Here is a 25,969-nt window from a genome sequence, read left to right as displayed (position 1 = left end):
ACCGGTGAACTAGCAATAGCGGGTGCCCAGGGTTGATTGAAATGGGTGAGGAGTGAAGGCTAGCCCTAGTTTGGTACTGTAGTACAAATGTCTGAAAAAGTTAATGCTGGCTAAGATATATAGGTGTCAGCACACAGAGCACATATAGGTGTCAGAGCACACAGCGCATCACAGCTTACTCCATATAGGACTGTGTGGATACCGTGTGGATACTGAGCCTCGTCCACCACCAAAAGCATCTACAGTGGGCATTTGAGCATCAGAACCAGCCAATGGAGCAGTGGAAGAAGGTGACCTGGTCTGATAAATCACCATTTTTTTATCATGTGGTTTTTTAGGGTGGGTGTGTGCACCTTACCTGGGGAAGAAATGGCACCAGGATGCACTATAGGAATAAGGCAAAACAGCAGAGGCAGTGTGATGCTCTGGGCAATGTTCTCCTGGGAAATTTTAGGTTCTGGCATTCATGTGAATGTTGCTTTGACACATACCACCTACCTAAACATTGCTGCAGACCAAGTACACTCCTTCATGGCAATGATATTCTCTAATGTCAGCGGCCTCTTTCAGCAGGATAATGTGCCCTGGTACACTGCAGAAATTGTTCAAGAACGGGTTGAGGAATATGCCAGAGAGTTGAATTAACCTGGACGTAAAGGATCAGCTGCTAACGTCTTGTCCTGAAAAGATGGAAACAAGGTTACACAAATTTAATACCCGCCCTTTGGTCATATTAATTCATCACTGTAATCGCTTTTATTGCAGAGGCTAAAGAAATGAACTGGCCTTGATGCCACCATGTGTTTTGCACCTTGAGGTAGATATGCCCAGAATTACATATTCATAAAGGAAAACATGCAAAACAGACAATACATGCTGTGTGAAAGACACAATTGAAATGCATATTTGAATGCATTTTACTTCTAAATATTCACGTAATTAAGATTTGAATGCACAGAGGCAGAAAGACAAAATACAGCAGACCTGAGATTCATTTAATTCTATGCAAACCAGGGATGATGTTGTAAAGCGACAAATGCAAATAAGTGAAACCACAGAATAACTCAGATCAGTCACATTTCTCATCTCTGTGCATTGTTCTCTTGTCTGTTTGCGTAGAGTTTACATGTTCTCCCTGTGCTTCGGGGGTTTCCTCCGGTTTCCTCACCCAGTCAAGATCTAAATCTGAAATCTGGCCTCTCTATATTGCCTGTAGTGTGTGAATCAGTACGTGGGTGTGTGCGTGAGTGTGTGCGCTCAGTTGTGCCCTGTGATGCGATGGCACCCCGTCCAGTGTCCTCTGACTTGTGCCTTGAGTCACTTGGGATAGACTCCAGGTTCCCCACGACCCTGTGTAGGATAAGCAGATGGATGGAATAGTCATGTTGTAAAAAAATCGATGTCTCACACACACAAGAGACATCATTTACAATCGCACAAGTGACACACTACTAGCAATGCGAGTGACTTATTGCTTGTTAGCATGACGCATGGTTATTGTTCTACAATTAATGCAAGAGTCATATATCTCTGTCTGTAGGCATGTTCTTTTTATATACTGTAATTAGCTGGGTGCTTACAGTATATCTACAGGATTTCTGCTTCTGCCATGCATTGTGTGTTTGCAACATGATAGATGTATAAAGCAAGTTTCATCAGGGGCAGTGTATATGTGCTCATGATGTGCGTTGTATTTCACATGCTATTTTAGCCAGCCTGGGCTCGGCAGGTTGCTCGCTCCGTGTGCAGCTAAAATGCACATATTACTCAACACCTGCTTAACATGAGTGTAATAACAGCTGCTCCCATCATTCATTGCTTTTCACCTGTGTCTTACTGTAAGCTTCATACTGGTTTGTCTTTTGGATGTCCACTTCATTCATGTGTTCTTTAGCACGCAGAAGACAGATTTCCCTGATGTAGCTGAAAACAGACAGCGACAACCTTCTTCTGTTCAAATCCACTTTAAATTGGATGTCACACCCGAAAGCATGTAACTGTCTCGGTCTCTCTAACTAAATTCAGGGCATGAATGAAATGCCACATTATCTAAACATTATAGGTGATAGTATGTGCTGAATAGTTAGTGCCACAAAGACTTTGGGATCAGCGCATGGTAGCTAATGGGAGTCAGGATTAGCAAGTGATTTTAGTTGCAGATTTTAGCTGCGAGCTTTCCTAAGCTCATTTTTGATGTTGTTTAGACAAGCTGCTGTTGTCATGGAGCTGAAAGTAAGAAGACAATTCCGGCAGATGCCTAGGTTAATTATAGAGCTTCAAGTGTCTCATTACATTGCTGCTGATGGTCCCCCTTTTGCTTCATGTCACCAACACACACCTCTTTGTCTTGCCTTTGTCACTCTTTATCACCCTCTCTAGTCTATTCGATGAATCGTTTTAGCCTGGAGCTTCCCCTCTCTCCACCCTCTCACTTTCACACAAATATACTTTGTCTTATGCTACCTACCACTTAACCAGTCCACCGCCTGTTCTCCTTAAAAAGCCCTTCTCTTCTGTACTGCTTAGTGCTCTCACTGCCGATCAGCTTTTCTACCCATTTAGCAAGCTGTCAATGCAAGTAAGGAATAAATCACAGCGGGTGTGCCTTCTTAGAAAAATAATCAATAATGGGTTCGTGTGATGCAATGTGGAGTTAATGTTACCACCTCAGGGCTGGTTATTTTCCAATTAAAAACATATCACCAAGTCTGTTATTCCACCTGTACCACAGTGATTAATTAATACTTACAATTTTGAATGACACATCACAATGATAGCTGTTTCTAGATACAATAAATGTTATGGAACGTCTGCAAGGCAACTTTTTACCTGTCTGTCACATTTTAGGTATAGTAAGTTTTTCTAGCTTTTCTTTATTTCTCTCTCATCTCTCATCAGAAAGCTTCACAATATCTATGGAGCATCTGTCCTACGAATCCCTGTGAGACAGTTGTTACTACACAAAGAATAATATATACTAATAACATGCACCTTAATGTAAACAGGCAATTTGAATCACAGACGGCATTACGGATAGATCTGCGGCTGTAGAAAATGAATCAACACTTTCCCATTTGAGAATTCAGCATCACTGTGGTGTAATGTCCTCTATCAATCAGTATAAACAAATGAATTATTTTATAGCCACGAATCTGATAGAAAATTAGTGATGGATTTCAGTGTGAGATGTCTTTACCTCTGTTACCTCAGATAACCTTACACAGAATTTCAGTGGTTGAAGGTAACGGCTTCAAATTCTAGCTGCATCTCAGTGAGCAGAAATGGGTTTGAAATCACCACTTACTTTGAAGAAACATTTATGTGAAACTTTTTGGGACTTTTCTATGAATATTTTGCCTTTAGAATTCTAGGTAAATCTGCTTTCACATGAGCCATTAAGCACCACCGTGGAGTGCGACATAGCAAAGATATTCAAGGCTGAACATGGATATCCCTCTGGTAAAAAGAGCTAAACAACTTCACTCACCTTACATATTATTTCTACTTGTGATGTACAAGTCAAAAAATCGAATAAACTATGCACATTTTGTGTAACCCTTTTATCAATTTGTAACGTTGTCGTTTCCTTGCTTTATAAAGCATTGACTTGAAATAACATACGGTTTATTTTTTGTGAAAATCCATTGCATTACACTATTCCTTGTTTATCTCACATGGCTTGTGAGTTGGTCTGAAGTAAACATGGCAAAAGCCAAATAGTTTAGTCTTCATAGAAGACTTCATAGAAGAAATGTACAGTACCATATAATGAGATGATGTTAATTTCTGCATAGCATGTTAATGTAAGAAAATGTTTTTTGGGATTTTTGGCATCATTTGGAGGGGCTAAAAATGTGAAAGATAGCAATTTTTTATGACTCACGTATTTCTATAGAAATGACCTAAAGAAAAGTGAAAAATTCTATTGAAATTCTTAGTTAAATGCATTGCCAGAATAAAAAGAAAATGATTTGTGTTCACGGGTTATTTTATCATTGTTGATTTAATAATTGATTTGATTGTATTCGATTGATTGTACTTGTAGGTAGATTATTTCTTCATTAAAAAAAATAATTCATGTGGTCATATTTTCATACACTCCCTTCCCTATACTGATGTTTGTTGTTAGTGTGGGAGATGATGCAATACTTTTCATATTGGCAGACCCTCCAATTTGACTAAAGCCTTCTGATGAGTTGTGAAAATTGCCAAACCCTGCAGCCTTGCCACAATTTCCTAGGCAAAAAAGTGCATATGAAAATAATGTCTGCAGCTAAATGGTTCATGTGACAGTTTTGTCAGTGTCACTGCCACTGTCTAGACTGATTTGCAATAATTCAGCTGGGCTTGACGATACAGGCTTAGTGTTTTAGCGCATGTTTATCTGTGAGAGATAGTTCAGTAAGAATAGTTCAGAGGCAGTAGTGTCTTTGTGAGCATCCTCCAGCTTTGTATTCTCCACTTAAACTCTCACCTTTCTACTGAGACTCCCTGTAGATCATTTCAGCCTTTGTCATTTGCACAAGGCTTGGCCCTCAGTTACAGCTTCGGTCCTGCCGAGTTTCAAAGGCCATTAGACCCCTTTTGTAAAACGCTGGGGCTAAAATGTCACTGACACTTCTAAGGGAGTACAGGTGCCCAAGGGGAGAATATTTTAATAGATATCAACCCACATCACACTCTTGCACTAGACAGCTCTGTTCATCTCTTGTAGTGGTATCAGTAGTTCTGTATGGTCTTATTAATGTGTATTAGGACTTTCAATTTCCTTGTCTTAGAATTTAAATAGCTTAAAGGATATAGGTGATGAGGAAATTTGCTGCCACACAACTCCCGGGCCTCCGGTTTAATCCGAAGATCAGGTCTGTGTGGCGTTTCCTCAAATTCTTTGGTTTCCTCTCACCTTCTAAAAACATGCTGCTAGGTGGATTGGCTAATTAGCCTCTAGGTGCAAGTGTGTGTGAACTTGGTGCTCTGTGATGGACCAGCATCCCAACCATATGTATTCCTGCTTTTTGTCCCATCCATGTGTAATCCATGCCCGGTGGTCCCAGATGAGGCAAGTTTGGCCAGAATAAAGCAGTAACTGGGGAGAGAGGGAGGGAGGGAGGGAGGAAGGAAGGAAGGAAGGAAGGAAGGAAGGAAGAAGGAAGGAAGGAAGTGGATTCAAATACATAATATTTAGTTTGTACAGACAGAGTCAGAATTACCAATATTGCTAATAGGGACAGTTTGTTATTATCTAAGACTCCAAATTCTCACCTCAATAAGCTTCCACTGTTGGAGCCATAGACAAAAACCCTTAATCTTCTGCTCTAGATTAAAGAATTTGCCAGAAAATCATTCAAAATGTGCAAACTATATTTCTATTGAAGGTGAAAATGGCATTGTTTTTATTTGTGTTTTTGCATATCAGGATTCATGTAAAATGTAATCTTCTGCCATATATGTACATATGGGTGACATATTAAAGGACGAAACTATTGTGCTATGATTGTGGTGGTTCGATTTTGCTGTCATGGTCATGTCAAGGGACAGATCACTGCAAATCAATATGATCAGTGTGTATATATTGCACACAACATGAACTAAAGCATGAATTGCATGAATTGCAAGCATGAATTGCTTGTAGAAGGCTGTATTGTGCTATTGTCTAATAGTGGCACTGTAATTAATACTACTTCCTTGCTTGGGCTGATGTGCAGGAAAAAATTCCAGCTTAGCTTCATGTATAATTGGGTTATTTTTTTTTAACTGAGTTTCATCTTGTTACATGTAAAGTCACAGGGAGTGTCAAAAAAACAAACAAACAAACAAACAAACACAAACACATTAACCCAACTCTCCATATGTCCCTTTATGCTTTTTGGGATTCAGCCACAGAAGAATGTGACGGAAGCAAGTTCCTGTTGGAATTTTTGTGCATTCTGTACATGTAATAACACTTTTAGGACATAAATTTATATAATTTGACAAAAAAAATCCTTAGGAAACTCATGTTTTGTTTTCAGGTTCATGAACTAAAGGCAGAATGGTAGATCTGTAAAACATTTGAATATGACTTCTTTTGTTTTAGAGATATAAATGTTTTAAACATTTTGATAGCACTGAAACAGTGAAATTCATCCTGACAGCTTTTCTGTGTAGTTATTGAAAGGTGTTGAGTTTCTTTCCTCTAGAGCCTGAACAACAACAACAACAACAAAGGCAATGTATTCAATCATCATCTACAGAGCTGCTTTGCTTTTCCTCACCACGTCCTTCCTTCTCTCCCTTCCTTCCTTCCTTCCTTCCTTCCCTCCCGCCCCTACAGAGCTGTTTTGCTTTTCCTCACCACTTCCTTCCTCCCTCCCTCCCTCCCTCCCTCCCTTCCTTCCTTCCTTCCTCCCTTCCTTCAGGTGCATCCTTTATATTTCACACCTGTATAGAGTCATCAGTTCCACAAGTGAGCTGATAATAATGAAACATGCCCAATGCTGAGTCTGTCTGTTTTCTCCTATTTGTGATGGATATTACACATTGGCTCCATCCATGCAGACATGAAAGTCAATTCTGATCTATTTCCTGATCATGTTAGCCTCCTTTCCGTTACTGGTGTGCATCAGGCAAGATTTATGAACCTTTGAGATGGAAAGCCCCCAGCAGTGTCTCTGAAGCCGGCCTTTAATGATCCTGCAGCCACACACACTCCTGTGTTTCTACAATCACAGCTTAGCCCTCCCATGGCTGTCAGTTCAGGGAGAAGGGACACAGAGCACAGATGATGAGATTCTATTGTCTTTACTCACAAACTGATTTGCTGTATGCACACACATTGTGAAAAACGCATAAGCTGTATAAAAGGTCTATAGATTTAGATTTATCATATATTGCATTGCTGCTAAGAGATTTGTGCAATGCTGTTATTGTAATTCATTTGCCACTAATGCACAGTACTGGCTCACCAGGAAAGGCTTGCATTTGTATTATTAAATGTTGGAGTATAAAGTCTTATTAAGAGACTTTCTATCAGCTGTAAATAGTTAATGTTCTTAGTTTAGTCTCTCCTTCACTGTCTGTGTTTCTTTTCTAGTTTCATCGATCTTGGGAATCGTGTGTGAGGATGAGTAAGTGCCGAGGGAATAAAAGAGAGATTCAGAGGGAGTGTATTTTGGAGTCGTGTTGTGTCTGGTAGATCTTTGTACCTCAGAAGGAAACAGCTGGTACTGCAGGGCCTTGAGGCCTCGGCATGTTGCTGTTGTTCCTCTGTTGTTCTAAAGCAGGGTGGCAGAGCAGGTGTGCCAAAGCGGCGTTGATGAGGAAAACAGACATTGAGAACAGACGCACCACACAAGAGCAGAGGGAATCCATCTGTCTGACTTCCTATATTCTCTCTCCATGTCACAAAGCTGCATCAGCTCTTTTCGCTGCACAGATCCCAGGAAACTGGAGCATTGTGTATTCTATCTGCAAGTGGTCCAATATTAAAGGTTCCAACTGGATAATTCTTTGATACCTGTTTGTAACTGGTACCAACAAGAAGTAACAATATATACTGTAGGCTTAGCAGCACTGTTTGTAGCATGCAATTAAGTAATATAGCACAAGCAAGAGCACTGTTGTACTAAGTTCTGAGAAATGCTGCTTTTAAACAACAGTTCTGAAGGTAGATTAATGAGTTGGGGGATCAATTCTTGCCTCTGCCCTGTGCTTCAGGGATTTTTCTCCGGGTACTCTGGTTTCCTTCCCAGTCTACAGACATGCATGGTAGACTGATCTCTAAGGAATCTCTGAATTTTCTGTAGTGTGAGAATGGGTGAGAATGAGCGTGAGTATGTATGAGATTGTGCTTTGCCCAATGGGTTGGTACCATTTTTCCCACCTTGTGCCCTGAGTACTCCAGGCTATATGTGACCTTGTATAGGTTACATGGTACAAAAATGCAACTGTTTTATATGTAACAAACTTTTGCTGGAGTTGGATTTTATGTAACAAACACTAACCAGTTGTTGTGAAACAACTCGAATGTCCTGCACAAAACCCTGTTCGCAACCCCACTGAACACCTGTGGCATGAAATGGAACACCGACTGCACCCCAGACCTCCTCAACTAACATCATTGCCTGATCTCACTAATGCTCTTGTGGCTTAATGAACAAATCCCCACAGACACACTCCAAAATCTAGTGGAAAGCCTTCCCCGAAGATTAGAGGTTATTATAACAACAAAGGTGAATTAAATCAGGAATGGCATGTTCAACAAGCTCATATGGGTGTAATGGGCAGGTGCCCACAAACGTTTGGCCATGTAGTGTATCATCATCCTTGTCTGATGAAATTAATGGATGGGATCTATTTTTTTTTTATCAGAATATAAGGCAAACAAACAACAAACACATCTTATTTTCTTTATTTAAAATATTTCAGTTATTCACATATTCACATTAAGTCTAAAGACAAAAGGTTATGAAGGTTGTAGAATCATGTGTCTATGGCTGAGTGAAGGATCAGCAGGACACCTTGCTCACTTGTGTTACCAAGAATAGGCAAAAGGATGAGCATGACGTAGCAAGGACCTTTTATAGGCTCCCACATGGAGTCAAGGTCACAGCATGACAATTTTGTTATTTGTACTTAACAAGCACACAGGAATACTTCACTGGTTGCGAAGAAAACACTGAACCAGCATAAGAATGGAAGAAAGCAGACCATTAGAGTATCAGCATGAATGACATTTACAGCTAGACTTTTTCTCACTTTGAGCATGCTTTATGATTCTATTTTCATAAAATGTCAATCACTGACTTAGACTTTAAAAAACCCTTAAACTTAACCATTTTATATTTATAAAAGAAGGCTAGACAGAAATCTTGTTTCCAAAGATTTTTTATAATTGTCAACTATAGACTAATAATTCCTTCTTCAATGCGAAACATTTATTGCTGCACAGTAAGAATGGTACAGCTGTCATTATTGTGAAGCCTCTCAATCTGATAAACTACACCTGGCATCCTAAAATAAAGCAAAACGCTGTACTGAGACCTAAAACACCTCAGTAATAATCAAAGAGGTGCAAAGTGACCTTGGGCTCTTTTCACAGGTCTCTCCTGTGATGTTGAGCCTGCCTGAAGCAACACCATAAAAATGCTTAACGAGATAAACAACTCATTTACGATCTTCACAACTGCCCCTGATGTTCATCTGTGTCGCTTGCTTCTCTCAAACTTTTTTTTTTTTGTTGTTCTTTTCCTTCTGTCCCAATTAACTACTGAGTCGTTTGAGAAGCACGCAGTGCAGTTTATAGCCCTGCATGCACACAAGCTGCACTTTCTATGCAGGATCATCCCGAGTGATAAATATCAGCAAGCGGTAATTACAGAGTGAAGTTTTAGTGGAACGTTCAGGTCAGGGCCTTGCTTTTATTCACAGCGTCATCCTTGAGAAAGATCTATCGCTGCCAGGATTGGCAAGGACTCCCAAATACGGTATGGAAATTACAAATGTGTTGGGTTGTTAAGCTGAGGAGAAAAAAGGTTGTGGAGGCTGACAGTGGTGGGCTACAGCAATCAGTGTTCCAGTCACACTTCACAGTAATGGCTTTTTCTCAGACATTTAAGTAAACTCATCTTAGAATTGTATAAGAATTTGGGGGAATTATTTTATTATACAGAGTTCGTGTTTTTATGCTTTATATAAAGCCAAAATAATCTTGACCAATAATGTTTTTGGGACAATTTTTGTGTATGTGTATAGTACTATTTGTATTCCGAAACAAATATGTACTATGCTGTATTACAGATATCTTACTGTCCCTGACACATTATTCCTCCTCTCTTACATTAATACTCCTCACACTGTAATATCACGCTTCCCGCCTCCTTTCACATTCACCTCACACACATATTGCTGCATGACTAAACTGTGAAAAGGTGGGCAGAATAAGCTAAGTAACCTCAGTCCTTAAGCTAACGTAATGTTTTATTGTGTTTTTGCACACTCAGTACAGAAACTCGACTGGTTTCTCATACCAGAGCAATAAACACATCATGTCCCATTGTCCCAGGTCAACATGACCCCCAACTTGAACATAACTCAACCTGACCATGTCTCCACCTGACCACGTCTCAACCTGACCACGACTCAACTTGGCCACGTCTCAACCTGACCACGACTCAACTTGGCCACGACTCAACCTGAGCACGACAAAAAAGCGGTGTTGTGACTCACACGGCTGTGGGCTTTTAAGATAAAAAAAATTCCAGATGGATCTTTCACCTAGAAAACACATCTTTGTAAAAGATATGTGAAATGATTTTGATCGGTCTGTTTGAACATTGTCTTTATTTGTCACGTATACATTACTGCACAGTGAAATTCTTTCTCGCATATCCCATCCTTGGGGGTTGGGGTCAGAGCACAAGGTCAGCCATGATGCAGCACCCCTGGAGCAGGGAGAGGTCGGGGGCCTTGCTCAAGGGCCCAACAGTGGCAGCTTGGCAGTGCTGGGGCTTGAACCTCAATCTTCCAGGCAATGATCCAGAGGCTTAACCACCTGAGCTACCACCGCCTCCAGAAGAGTTTAGCTTCTTCCAAAACCTAAGTAGCTCTACTACATCAACATGAGGAAAATGAGCATCAGTGAGGGTCTGAGTTACTTATTTAAAGACTGAGGCTTAGATAATTATTGTGCTGACAGATATGAAATGTATCTTCACAGTATTTTAATGGTATAAATATAGTAGACAGTTTGTATGTTGAAGACTGAAAATTTGTATTGTTTTTAACTTGTATGCTTTACCCATCAGCCTTATGGTTTGGTATGGTTCCCTGGATGTCCCCTTAAGAATTGTGTTTAGAAAGTTGCTAGAGAGATTTTTGGTGAGTAGCAACATACTGTAGGCTTTATAGCATCTTTTAAGCTACAGTTAACAAGCATAATAATAATAATAAGGAAACAATACATGCAACTTATTTGCTGACACAATTTGCAATTTTTTTTTAAATTCTTTATTTATTTACTATGTGCTCTTTATATATTTTATTGTATTTATTATTATTTACATTGTTCTCTTTCACATTTCTCCCAGTAGACAATATTTGATTGTCTGTTTTTGTTTAAGCCATATTTCTGTGTAGACAATGAATGACAACTGAAGGACGAAGTGAGCTGAACTGTGCAGGAAGACAGTATGTAATTGATATTGCAGTAAATTACACAGTGAGCCATGGGTATTTTCAGTATTTTTATTGTTCATTATTGATCGACTCTATTGTTAGCCATGGTAGCCATCTCAAATTTATTCTAGTGTAAAAATTCTTTTTTTTTTCTTTCTTTTTTGTTCTTTTGCTATGTCTGTGAAAACTCCAAACCATGAGCTTCTGAACTAGCTTGAATCAGTAACTGGCTTTAACTTAGTATTTTGTTTATGTAACTATGGCATGCAGTACTTCCTAAGGGTGTAAGGGAAAGAGAGAGAGAGAGAGAGAGAGAGAGAGAGAGAGAGAGATTGTGAGTAGTTAAACTGTCTATCAGTTTAACTACTTCAGATCGTGGGCTTCTGCATATCATCATATGAGCATTTTAGATAAGAACTAGATATGGATACTTGCACCCATGCACCGTACTCCTCATGTCTGAGGAAATTGAACTGATTTGTACAGTTCAGGGAGTGCTGATGTCTTGTATTTTTGTGAGGTGTGGAATGGAAAGCTACAAAACGAAAGGCTGTGGATGATGTTCTCCAGGCCTCAAAGTTATGTCATGAGTCAGGCCTGCTACCATAGTGGAGAGTTTTAATGTGCCACCCAGAGGAAGCTTTCTGCAGCCTAACTGAGACTTGGCACTGAAATGAAGCACCTTCTGTGGGAGCTGGCACTGCTGCCAGAGTGATAGGGGAAATGGAGAAGGGTTATGTGAAGGACAGTGGGCATATGTGTGAAGGTACAAACGTGTGTATGTATATATATATTTTAAGAACATTTTATATTCTTATGTCAAATTCAAATATACTATATATACTCAATTCTAGATATACTAAATAAATTAGGCTACATTTAAGGCTTTGGGTTTTTTTATTGACAGTTTTAAAGATAATTTTAAATTTGTCATATCAGTGGAATTTAGATAAATGGTGTTTTCTCCTAATTTGGGTTGTGTGTTTGTTTACTGTAACACAGTGGAAAAAGTTCTTATTTATATGGAGTTGACAAGTGTAAATTTGTACCTTTTTGGAGTGTCAAGTTAGTTTGGGTTTTAATTGATACTCTTTGTATAATTTATTAGGATCCTTTGCTAAGCTGATAGTATTCAGAGTGAGAAACAAAAACCTCTGAGGATGGGCATTCCTATGGGCGGAGTCAGAAATCTACATATGAAAAGCAATAAGGGTGGTTTAAAGACATTTGCTATCAATGATTGCCTGAAGGCTATGACCTTTAGATCTCACCAGATGCTGCTGTCTTGGCTTATGATGCATTCCCATGCCTCTAATGCTCCCTTTTTCAGTTACTGCTATTTTTGGAGGCTTTTAGTCTTCAGTAAGTGAAATGTATGCACAGTGAGGACCACGTGATGAAGTGGCATGTCACCTGTATTGTACCTTTCTGACCTGAATAAGAAGTTACTTCAGTTGTGGGTTAGCTATGTTTATCATTATTGTATTCTTTTTTAAACATCTGCTGATTACATTACCAATAAAAGTCTCTAAAGCAGTAGGATAAAGCAGACCCACTGTCACACCAGGATATCGGAAACAATTCTCAATAGGATTATTGTTTGAGAAAGTAAAGATTTTGATGTGGATCTATGGCAAAACAATAAACAAAAAAACAGATATAAATAAAAAAATAAAAGATAAAAAATAAAATAAAAGTTTCCAAGCCACTGTGCAAGAGTTCAGAATCAAGGTAACAACAAATGTGTCACAATCACACAATCACAATGTCTGACACCTGACAATTTTTCTTTATTTTTTCTTTAATGGGAATTACAAAGATTAGGGACTTTTATTCTAGTAACACTAGCACTTGGAATAAATTCAGAGATGCTTGGTCTCTATATATGTTTTGCACTTCCGTAAATAAAGTATAAAATAGGTAAACGTACTGTTATATGAAAATTATGAACAAAGTTGATTATTTTTCCATAACAGCGCATCATAAAGTAGTTTATTCTTCAGTCTGGCAAAATCAAGTTCATAGTTACATTTAATGTTGGGCAAAATGAGTTTGATCCTGTAATCACATACATAGCAGCAGCACATAGCAGCATGTGGCCGATATAAACAGTTGTTCTCTCAGCAGCCTCTCCTAATTTGTCTCTTGAAAGTAATAAGACAAAATGTGCACACAAAAAAACCCTTCCAAAAGAGTATTGCAAGCCTGAAAGCTTACATTTACAGCTTTATCTCTGACTGTTACAAAGTGCTGACACTGGAGACAATTTTATTAGATCACAATTCAGAGCAGTATTTTTTTAATTAATGTGGAGTCTCTGCCATACAAGTTGCTGTATAACATACTGTATTAGAACAAGTGCGTTGATATAAAAAAGACTGCACTGATAAAGTGTTATCAAATAATTCAGTAGTATTCAGTAATTTTGCTAAATATGATTCGTATTCAAAATTTTCTGCCTCATCCAACTCTTTTTCTTGCTGTCTCTCTGTTTTACTCTGATACAGGTCGAAAGTTTGTCATAGCCAATGCACGGGTGGAGAACTGTGCCATCATCTTCTGTAACGATGGCTTCTGTCACATGTGTGGCTACACGAGGGCCGAGATCATGCAGAAACCGTGCACCTGCGACTTCCTGTACGGGCCGCACACCAAGCGCCTGGCCATTGCACAGATGGCTCAAGCGCTTCTGGGCTCGGAGGAGAGGAAAGTGGAGATCACGCTCTACAGGAAGGACGGTAGGATAGCTCTGATGTCTCTCCCTATGATAGGAAGTGACTAATGATGCTTTGGATGCTGAATTGTTGGTCGCTGTGTGTGAGGTGCCTCGTGGCAGCAATTCAGCATCTGATATGAGAGTTTAAACCTGTTTTTTTGGAAGGGACCCCATTCGCCGTGAGTGTATCCGCAGGAACTGTGTAGGATTTATAGGATTAGACATTGCTTGCTGGCAATCTATCTGTGTGTCTGCATCCTGACATGGCTTAGTTATCGTGCTGATTACTTACTTAGCCGTGAGAGTGCATTAAAATACACATTTGCAATCCAGAAAAAAAAAGCCACTATGATAGAACAGAACTAAAGCAGAACAACAGGCACAGAGAAAAAGAAAAATCAGAGAAGTGGCTTGGTGTATTTCACTGATAAAATAAAATTGCAAAAACTGCAGGTGTTTGCGTGTGTTTATCAGAGCAGGTGAGGACAAGGGCAGAGCAGCAGCTGTTAGTTGTCATCTGATCAGATCACGTTTCCTCTTTTTTATAGCCCGGGAGGATCGGACAGCCCACCTTACATAGTTTTCAATGTTTATTTTCAGTGCAGCACTGATTTCTCTATAAGCCCCTCTGACTGAGCTAACTAATGAAACCATTCAGCTGATCTGTGACGACTTCACGAAAGTATCCATTCATTTTTGTAATTCGTTTGGCATGATTAGAAGAGAGCTGATGTAGTATTCAGTAAGCATGATGTATAATAAGTGCAGGGCTAACATGGGCACAGTCCTGATTTATTTTTGCATAGGCTGTGAATAGCATAACCACAGGTTAGTCTTGGATATATGTGACTGTGCAGTGAATGCAAATGAGCTTTGGGACACAAAGCAGATTTGGTTGTTTTGATAAGAGGAAATGAACAGCATTGAGGACTCCTATGTGTGTTACGTAACACAACTTCACCTTCCCTTGCTTAATGTCACCGTCTATTCACAGTCTCTTGCTTTTCTTGGTATTTATCACCTGCCATTCAATCTGCTGTGGAGACACATGAAAAGACACACACACACACACACACGGGTACATGAACAAAGACACATAGAAACACATGCTCACAGATACTATGTACAAACACACATGCACAAGAGTATATGTACATAGATATACACACACACACACACACACACACACATACACACACGGGTACATGAACAAAGACACATAGAAACACATGCTCACAGATACTATGTACAAACACACATGCACAAGAGTACATGTACATAGACACACACATACACACACGGGTACATGAACAAAGACACAGAAACACAGGCACACAGATACTATGTACAAACACATGTACATGAGCAGACACACACACACACACACGTACACGAATACATGAACAAAGACACATAGAAACACATGCACATAGATACGGCCACACACACACACACATACCCATGAGTACATGAATAAAGACACATAGAAAAACACACGCACACAGATACTATGTATAAACACACATGCACGTGAGCACATTCACACAGATACACACACACACATGGGTACATGAGCAAAGACAGATAGAAACACATGCTCACAGATACTCTGTACAAACACACATGCACATGAGCACACACACATGCACACACACCCACGCACACGAGTACATGAACAAAGACACATAAAAATGAATACATGCACATAGATACACACAGCCACACACACATACACACACACACACGTGCATGCAAAAGGACAGGCACACATACAGAGTAGACTTTCATGATGAAAAAACTGTCATGCATAATGCACAGAGGAAAGCACAGCCTTGTGTTATTTATATATAAGCTTTGTACGAAGGAATTCCTTTTATGCCTTTGAACATGTGCAGCTACATAGTGGAGGCAGAGGGACACACACAAGGGAAGATCAGGTCAAATATCATGTCTTCCTCTCCTTCATTCCAGTGCATCCATTCATCTGGTGAGCAGTGTGCTGGCATCAGCCTTCAGAATGATATATCACTGGTTCTCGTGCTCAGTTGTCCTATTCTTGATCTAACCGGCATTTAATCCATCACTTAAACTTCAGCATTCAAATCTACTCTATGGAGAGACAGTGTGTGCGCATGTTCTTGGGAATTTGTGTGTGTTTCTTGTGTTGTAGAGTCTGTGTCTGTAATGGAGGCCTTTACCTGCCACTGGGTGACGAAAAATAAGTTCATTCATTGACATGGGGCATTTGAGTGTAAAGAAATGTGTTAATTATAATTCAGCGTAGTGTCAAGATTAAATCCTCTGAGTACAGTAACAATGGATGTTCATTACACTCAGAGATATTTTAATTGATTTCTGGAACCATGATAAGCACATGGAATACAAAAATATAAACAAACATCCTAATTAACACATAGCATTTGTTTCTGTACTTAACATCAGTAGATTAATTGCTTAGGGACAAATTGCTAGATTATGTATCTGGTTAGACAACGAGTGTATCCTAAATTAAAACACCTAAATTTACATGAAAATTTTAAGCATGGGTCTAATAGAGTAATTTTTTGCTGTCATTTCCTTTAGATCAATTTATTTTCGCTTCCAGGCCTGAAAACACTGGCCACTATTTAAATGCCATATTTAGTTTGATTGACATTTCTATTATTGAAATGTCTACTGTTTAATCTATGACAAGAAAAAATCTAATAACAGAAAAATGAAATGCTGTCAACTTAAAAAAGAATGGCTGCAAATACTTTATTTTGATTTTGATACGGCTTTAAGATGATTCATACCAATCAGCTGTTGCACACGTGCAACCACATGACCTAAATGCCCTTTGCCCCATACACACTCCCAGTCCTGTGACCCCAGGGTCAGAGTGGGCTTTGGCTTTGCATTTAGAAAATAATTTAGTTAAGACAGAACGACAGCTACCTAGAAATAGCATTTTCATTTCCTTAAGTGTGAAGTTTAGCATCTATATCTAAGCCTTTGCAGCAGCCAGACACCTGTCTCAAAAATTCCATGTTCATGGCAGTAAGCAAACACTTTACAGTCCAGTTGTTTTCTTTCCTGGGCCAAATATCTGATGACTCAACTTCATTATTGGTATTCTGTGAGTTCTGTTTTCATCTTTCCTGTCTGATGGTCTGTCTCAAGTTAAAAGCAGAAGAGCTAAAACACAGATTACCGAGTCTGAGATGGTTTACAACAACACAGACCTACTGTACCGTTTCACAGCACAGGGGTCCAGATCAAAGAAAACACAGACATTCATGCCTGAAAGGGGGTACTACAATCCATAAGGAATCACATTATTGCCAAAATGAGGCCACACTGATAACACACCAGAATACTTTGAAAAATTGAAAAATCCACTTTTCTATCCACCAGCCTATGTTGCCTTCAGCAGCATTTAAGAAGTCGGAACCCAAGTGCTTTTTATGTTTTCAGAACATCTAAACAGTTTTAGGCTTTTTTCACTCGGCAAACCCAGACTGCTGACAAGACAGAGCTTGTAAAAATCAACCCTGAGGAACTGTCTATCAGTATTTGTAATCAATATATGAGCTTATGTGGTGCAAAGATTTATTGTATGATTAAGATATATGATTCTTAGTTTACATTTCTTTAATTCAATTCAACATTCAGTTCAACTCAGATTTATTTGTACAGCGCTTTTAGCAATGAACATTGGCACAAAGCAATATATTTTTCATATATGTTTTACAGAAATAATAAATGCAGAAAAATAATTTTTAAATAAATTCAGAAACCCATACTCACCTGGATGACACCTGATAGTGTGATTATAAATAACTTCCCTTCTATAACTGTGTACTATAGTCAAAAAGAAGCCTTTTTTTCACATATATGTTACAGCAGTATATCTTATATCCCAGCTTAGGATGCTGGGGTCAAAGCACAGAGCTCAGGGGTCAGCCATGATACAGCCTTGCTCAAGGGCCCAACATTGGCAGCTTGGCAGCACTGGGGCATGAACTTTCACCTTCTGATCAACAACCCTGAGCTTCACCCATTTGAGAAATCACTGCCCCTATGAAAAAGTGCAATTATGTAACCAGTAAATTTATTCTAATTATAGCATGAAGTCTATTTTGTTAAAATGATCAACTGTTCATTGATGGAGACTTGAGCGCTAAACTATTTATGGCAATTGCAATCCTAAAACATGTAGCTCCAAGCCATCATTACAAAACTGTTCATGCAATCCAAAGCCATCTTCATAGTTTCTCAGTAGTACCATTGACAGTAATCTCATGTATGACATCTTGGTGTATTTTTACTTTAGCAGTTTCCTACACAACAGACAATGACTCTCTGTCCAGCTCTCAAACTCAAAAAAGGTTCCAAAGCTTCAATTTTCATGGTAATACCACCATCAGCACCACAGATCTTGTCATGCCGGGAAACTAGCCGCTAACTCAGCACAACAGCATTGAATAGCTGCAATTAATTCTGGACCTTTGAGTGCAGTGTTTGCTTGTCTTCACCACTTCTATGTTTGAGTTCTCATTAATATGCCATTGCATGTCACTGGAAAATGGAGAGTGAAAAAAGAAGCTTGTGTGCTTTTGTGTTTAGGAGCTAACAGCGAAACCTGATCATTATGCCTTATGGGCTCGTTTCTTCTATTATACAGCACGGAAACTATCACACTTAATGATTACCACCTACTTCCTATAGGAATTATGAGAATACAGCATCAACCAACAAATGAATTCCAGAAACACTAAGGATTCTGTGGATCTGAAATCCAGTAATAATATATTTTAAGTGTTTCAGGGTGGAGTTTTCCATTTATGGCTCTAGAAATAACTACCACCGATTGGCCCCCTTTTTTGCATTTTGTTATATTAATGATTGTAAGGGTATTTCTTTTCTTTTCTTTTGCTAATGATGTACAGTACTTCTATTCATGCTATATTTTGCATATATCTTGTGGCTTCATTTGTGCTTATGTGCTGTTGTCTAGGGAAAGAGTTCTAGGAAGTGGATACTCTCCAGTAGCCTACAGTCATGCCAGGGGAAAGGAAAGATTACTGTGGACTCTGGAAGACTGTCTCCCAGTGCACAGTGCAATACACTTTTATTTCATTTCTTTTTTGGGGGGTTTCTTTCTCAAGCACAAAAGCTGTAAGTGATTCTTTTTCAGTGTCTCATTTTTTTTTCAGTTTGTTTTCCTGCAGCATTATGTGTTCCTTACAATTTTTCAGCTCCTTCTTTACTAACAAAAAGTACACTTGCACTCATACAGGCTTTGAAATGGTTACTGAATGGTTTAAAATTGCTCTTGGGTAACTGATTCTGTTAATGCAAATTAGCATTTAGGTAAACTTTAACACAGGGTTACCTGTAGAAAAAACTGATTTGAGGTACAAAATGTATAAAATAAACTTGAGATAATATGATATATATAATATGATCAATGGCAATCGAATAAATAAATGATTACATATTTATTAGAAATGATTAGAATTATTAGTTAACCTGAAACTCTTAGATGCAGGACCTGCTTGTTAGTAGCTAGCTAGTAAATCTGGTAATTAGTGCTTATTTACTGGAAATCAAGACTCTGCTACACAAACTACTAAGAACATTTCTCTACTCAAATCAAATACTAGCTAGTGATCTAGTATCTAACTAAGAGGTATGTGCTAATGTTCACAGCACAGTTATAATATCAGTAAATGAGTTGATAACTGTTTATATTAATTAATAAATATTCATCAACCTTTTTATGCAAGACTGATTATTTTAATGGTGCATGAAATGGTGGAGCACTTTAATTTGAGAATAATTTGAGAAAGTGCTGTGTAAGATAGTTAGACAGACTTCAGAGTTATTTACAGTCCCCTTCCCAAAGCTATTGGAACTGCAGGGCCAATTATTTATTAATTAATTAATTTATTTATTTACATACTTTTTCTGTAGACCGAAGACATTTGAGTTTTAGATTAAAAGATGAGAAGAGAGTTTACATTTTTTGGGTTTACATCAGCTTTTATTTCCTGGCATTCATATATAGACCATCCATTTTTTAGGTGAGCAAAAATATTGCAACATGTGACTATGGTGTTTTTTGTTACCCAGTTGTGTCCTGTTAGATTGTTTGTTTAAACAATAAATAGCACTGACCATCTTTTCTTGCTTTTAGCTTTTTAGCTTTAGAATTTGTTGTAAAGATTAAACTGAGAGCTGTCTGTGGGAAAATATTGAGCCATTGTGAAGCTGACCAGAAGAGGGCAAAATGATTAGAGGCACTGCACAAACACTGGGCCTAGGCAATACAACAATTTGGAATGTCCTGAAGAAAAAGACCACTGGGTGTAAGAACAAAAGGTTAACAAAATAAGAAATAACAAAAACAGAAATATAGAGGCCACACCACCAGATGCAAACCACTCATCAGCAGTAAGAAATGGAAGCCTGGATTAGAATTCACAAAAACCCAAACTCTACCAAAGTGATGGAAAGGCCAAAGGGTTGAGGAAGGAAGGATCTGCTTGTGATCCAAAACATATAAGCTTATCTGTGAAGCATGGTAGTGGTAGAGTCAAGGCTTGGGCTTGTATGGCTGCATCTGGAACAGACTCACTAATCTTTATATATGACTGTAGCAGCAGAATGAGTTCAGAAGTTTACAGAAGCATTCTGCCAGTTTACAGAGAAATGCATTCAAATGAACCAGAAGGAACTTTATCAGCAGCTAGCAAGACAATGAGCCAAAACACACTGCTAGCTTAAACAAGGATTTTATTGGGGGAAAAAGTGGAAGGTTTTTGACTGACCAAGTCAATCACTAGACCTTGACCCACCTGGGCAGCAATTTTCACCTCTTGAAGAGAGAAACCCAGCAAAGTGAAAGAGGCTGAGGTGAAAGCATCACAAAAAAAGAAGTTGCAGGTTTTGATGCAGTTATTGCAAGCAAGGGATATCCAACCAAATATTAATTGCTGTTTACTTTAATTTACTTCAAGACTTCTACACTTTTGCTCACTTAAAATGGGGTGGTCTGATACAATAGGTTGTATGTTTTATGTTGTTTAACACTTCTAGATATAAATAACAGGAAATACAATCTGATATCCTAAGCTCTTGTCTCATATCCATGTTTTCACCTTAAATCCGAACATCTTTGCTGTACCGCATAAACAAATGTTTGTGAAACTTTTCGAATAGTTTTGGAGCACACAGTACCTGTTATTAGATTTGAAAATGACTGCACTGTAATTTTCCATCAGGAGCAAGTGAATTAACATTCTAATCTATTTGTCTCATACTGAGTAATTTAAAGTTAATCATAAAGTTAGAACGATGTAGATAATATGGCTGAGTGGTTTTTCTAGTACTAACACTTAATGAATCCTGACTGCTTCGCTGCCTGATGTTGGTTACCAGATCACTGCCTCATTACTCACGCAATAATGCTGTAATTTTTAGGTAAACATGAGACATGATGGAAGGAATAGTACACGCACACACACACATGCACACACACACACACACACACACAAACACTTAAACTCTGTCTTGTCACTAGATTTGTGAGTAAGAATATTAAGAAATGGGAATCGTTGTAGTAAATTGTCTGGCAGCATACATTAGCACCGTATGAAGAGATGATGCCCTGTGCTCTAATTTGAGCAGACTCTGTAATATTTTTTTATTTTTATAGAGTGTTACTTCTTTAGAGAGAATCTTCTTCCTGGCCTTTTATCAAGAGGGCTGAGTGTGTGACTATGGGAACTCACTACTTCACTTGATGACAGTTGTGAAGTCGTGATACTGTGTGATATACTATAACGGCTCAGCAATATGACAGTATCAATAGTGTGATAAATTGTGTGATGCTATGCTTTTCTGAGTTAAGAACAACTGCTTAGAAGTTTTGTTCTGCTTTGAAAACTTGTAAAATGTTAAGCTTTATAGTATTTATAGCTTTTTATAGTGTTAAATATTTCTGTATGGTAAACTCATTCCCCTCCTGTCAGTCATAGTGACACTAGCCAATCAGAGTCTCTGAGCTCTTGAAAATGAAAAAAAGTGACCAAAAAAAGGGAAAACAGCAACCAACACTACTGTTTTGACAGTTTGTTTGCAAACCTATATATCATATATACATATAATCTATTATAAAAATGTATAAACGTATCATATGATATTCCTGTTATATTGCCAGCCCCTAGAGTCAGATATTTACACTATTAAGATATCATCTGTCATTCTTTCTATCACACCGTCCTGTCTCTCTTTCCCCTCATCCTTCTCTCTACTCCATCTCTTCTCCCTTTCTCTGCTATAATGAATAAAACACAGTCAATTGGCACAAATGTGTGAGTTCCACTGCCTTTTCTCATCATTTGAATATGGAAATACCCAGAGAGAGCCGGGAAACGCAGGGCTCGCTTGGATGACTGTGCGGAGAGTGTGACCTGGGCTGCTCACTGGAGGCTCATTCTCTGCTGTCTTTATTCCATTGCCTCAAACAGCAAGGCTGCAGCTCTACTTGCTCTGTGTTGACTGCTTTCTAAGAACAGCCAGGCCCGGTGCTGAACAAGTTCCCCTCTGTAATCTCAGCCTCCGTCACTCTCTGCTGCTCTCATGCAAATCACATGCAAAGCTCTCGTCTGCTTCAGTCTGCTCTCAGGCTGATCAGAGGAAAAAGGAATGTATTTTTTAAATGAGTGACCTTATTTTATGCATGGTGCCTTTGAACTGGAGGGGAATTTGGACAAAGTAATCAAATGGCTCCAGCTAGTTAATCTAAGGCTGCTTTCTCTGAGCATAATTTAAGAGGTTACTTTGTTCTAGTGGCCACAGTGGCAATGAAACTGCTCAGGAAGTGTGTTTTCTATCAACTCTTATCCCATCAGTGCTTAGACACATCCAAGGCATTTAATTTAATAGAGTAATAGCCAATGATGTTGTGGAGGACTTTCTTTCTTTTTCTTTTTTTCATTTTTGTTAAATAACTGATCACCTTATATATAATTTATGCTCATTTTGATGGTGGTGTGACTTGGGAGCTTGGGATAAAGAAATTTAGTTTCATTTACTTCAATTTATTTGGCATTACAATTCAGAAAGGATATGATTCAGACAATTTAATTAACAACTTTGCTCAAAGGCCATCAGTGGATGTCTAGTGACAATTATACAACTATAAAACGATTAACACGTGCACTTTTACACAACCTTTAACCACTGAAACACCACTGACAATTGACATTAAATTTTCGTTTTATTTTAATGTGAACAACCTTGTATTCATATATTACTAATAATAAGCAGTCACAAATATTTTAAGCTCACATGCCTGAAGGCTGGTTCAATGAAAACAAAACCTTAAAACAGTATTAATGACCAAACTTTATATGTAATATTCACATTTATACCATAGCACAGTAGCTCTGATGTTAATGCTTTAATTTGCAGGTTTATTTTAAAGAATTTGTTCTAATACAGTATTTTTCTATACTAGCAAATTCAAAGGACTCATATAGAGGACACTCTATATAAACAGTATAGTATACAAACATGATTAAAAATTATTAAATATTAAAACATTATTAAATAATATTTAAAAAATCTTTGGTGTGTCTTGCAAACGACTTGTACTCTCGTTAACAAGCTGGTAACAATGAATTGTGTATAGCTGCTTTAACCTAAGTGATAACAGGATATACTTTGTTTTGTGGGTGTTTCACAACATTAAATGTAACTAAAAAACAAATAAATTTCATACCAAAGGCAATTTTTTAAATAATAAAAAATATTGTTAGTCATAAATTGCTGTGGGACAAATTGAATAAAACACATGCTGGTATTTGAATAATAATAAACTGTGTGGTAGCAATGGTGGAGTCAATGTGCTGGATTCTTTATTCATAATTATTACTCTTTTTCTTCATAATTATTCACTGTATTTGGACATGGCTGAAAATAGGTGTTATTATATCTGATATGTTTGAAAATCAAATTGCCAAATTATCATATAATGAGCAGCAGAAATGAAAATCATGATATAAAAAATTGCAGAATCCCCAAGCTCCTGAGTTGATACTAGAGTGGAGCCTGAGTGGATGAGAATTGTCCAGGAGAGCAAAAACATATTATGAGGCCCAAAATTCTTACTAGTGTCTCAGGTAAAAGTTTCAGACAATGCGTAATTAGTTTTGACCTGGTCAAAAAGCAAAAATAAATAAATAAAATGGATTTGATTGTGTGTGCTGTGTGTATGCAGAGCAGGTTTGTATTTACAGAGCTGAGTTTTAATATGGAAAGTAATTCTACCATAGTGTACTGACCTGCTTTTTCTCCGCTTTGCCTGATGTTTGCTTTCCTATTATTAGAGCCACTTTATCTTGATGTCATATTGATTGCATGAGCTATCTGTGTAACCAGCAGACAGTTCCACAAGCCCTTGAAGGACATTTCTCATGTGGCAGATTTTACCACTTCCTTTGCTTGTACGCTGGCCCACAAACACAGCTTCAAAACTGTGTCAGAATGCCTTTAAACATTGTATTTCTGTGTGTGTGTCAGTGAAGTCTTTGCAGAATTTATGAGATGAAGGAGAGCATTAATAATGTGAATAAGAATGAGGAAGCAGGAAGAGAGTGCTGTTATATTCATTCTCTCCTCTGGCTTTTATCACGCTGCCAAACTCCAGCCCTTTTACATTCATGGAGCTGGGTAAAGACCGTGTTGTTATAAACACACACGCACACACACACACACACACACACACACACACACACACGGGAGTGGTGACTATTTGAAAGCAATACTTCAGTCATTACTATGGAGACGCTTCTATGATTTCAACTAATTGTGCCAGAATGTACTGAAATGTGACCAATCTGGAAATATTTACGACTAGTTTATAACATCTAGCCACAAATTCAAAACTTTTGATAATTAGGTGTTAGCTTAAACATTTATTGTTGAATGAAGGTTGTGTTTTTGTGTTTTAATGCTTTTTTTATTATTATTATTATTATTTCTTCCTGTTATGTGAATGTATACTTTTAAAACCAGCCAGAATGATTTGGCTTGATTAGTTGATTTGACTATCAAGTATAAACACTTAACTTAATATCTTTTTTGCTCTACCCACTTCTGAGGGTCTGATTGCTGGAGAGAGAGAGAGACAGGGAGAGAAACAGAGAGACAGACAGACAGAATGCCTGCTTGTTTGCCATTCCTGGCCTAGCTGTATTTTTAGCCACATTGTACACACAGGCAGCTGTAGGTCAGCTGGCTGTGCGTCTGTGACGACCTTTTAAACAAAAGCTCCCGCTGCCCCATCACAGCCATGTCACGGCCACCAGGAGAGAGGGGAAGAGGCCTGGCGTGGATGCTCTCTCCTCAGCAAAAATGTCAATTAGAGTTTGCACAAGAATAGTTTGCAAGGCATCAAGAGATACACTATATTGCCAAAAGTATTCGCTCACCTGCCTTGACTCGCATATGAACTTAAGTGACATCCCATTCCTAATCCACAGGGTTCAATATGACGTCGGTCCACCCTTTGCAGCTATAACAGCTTCAACTCTTCTGGGAAGGCTGTCCACAAGGTTTAGGAGTGTGTTTATGGGAATTTTTGACCATTCTTCCAGAAGCGCATTTGTGAGGTCACACACTGATGTTGGACGAGAAGGCCTGGCTCTCAGTCTCCACTGTAATTCATCCCAAAGGTGTTCTATCAGGTTGAGGTCAGGACTCTGTGCAGGCCAGTCAAGTTCATCCACACCACACTCTGTCATCCATGTCTTTATGGACCTTGCTTTGTGCACTGGTGCACAGTCATGTTGGAAGAGGAAGGGGCCAGCTCCAAACTGTTCCCACAAAGTTGGGAGCATGGAATTGTCCAAAATGTCTTGGTATGCTGAAGCATTCAGAGTTCCTTTCACTGGAACTAAGGGGCCAAGCCCAGCTCCTGAAAAACAACCCCACACCATAATCCCCCCTCCACCAAACTTTACACTTGGCACAATGCAGTCAGACAAGTACCGTTCTCCTGGCAACCGTCAAACCCAGACTCGTCCATCAGATTGCCAGATGGAGAAG

At 38.6% G+C, this 25,969-nt stretch overlaps 1 protein-coding gene across 4 annotated transcripts in view; it reads left to right on the top strand.

Moving 5' to 3' along the window:
* Positions 1–25,969, top strand: part of kcnh2b (potassium voltage-gated channel, subfamily H (eag-related), member 2b) — a 197,450-nt gene that overhangs the window by 9,218 nt on the left and 162,263 nt on the right. For all 4 annotated transcript variants that reach the window (XM_058397116.1, XM_058397098.1, XM_058397108.1 and 1 more), the window contains exon 3: positions 13,662–13,892. In XM_058397116.1, the coding sequence (XP_058253099.1) occupies positions 13,662–13,892 (231 nt within the window). The remainder of the gene's footprint in view (positions 1–13,661; positions 13,893–25,969) is intronic.

The sequence above is a fragment of the Hemibagrus wyckioides genome, linkage group LG01 (assembly GCF_019097595.1).
Source record: "Hemibagrus wyckioides isolate EC202008001 linkage group LG01, SWU_Hwy_1.0, whole genome shotgun sequence".
NCBI lineage: Eukaryota > Metazoa > Chordata > Actinopteri > Siluriformes > Bagridae > Hemibagrus > Hemibagrus wyckioides.
Note: the sequence above shows the minus strand (reverse complement) of the source record. Positions and strands in the feature narration are given on the sequence as shown.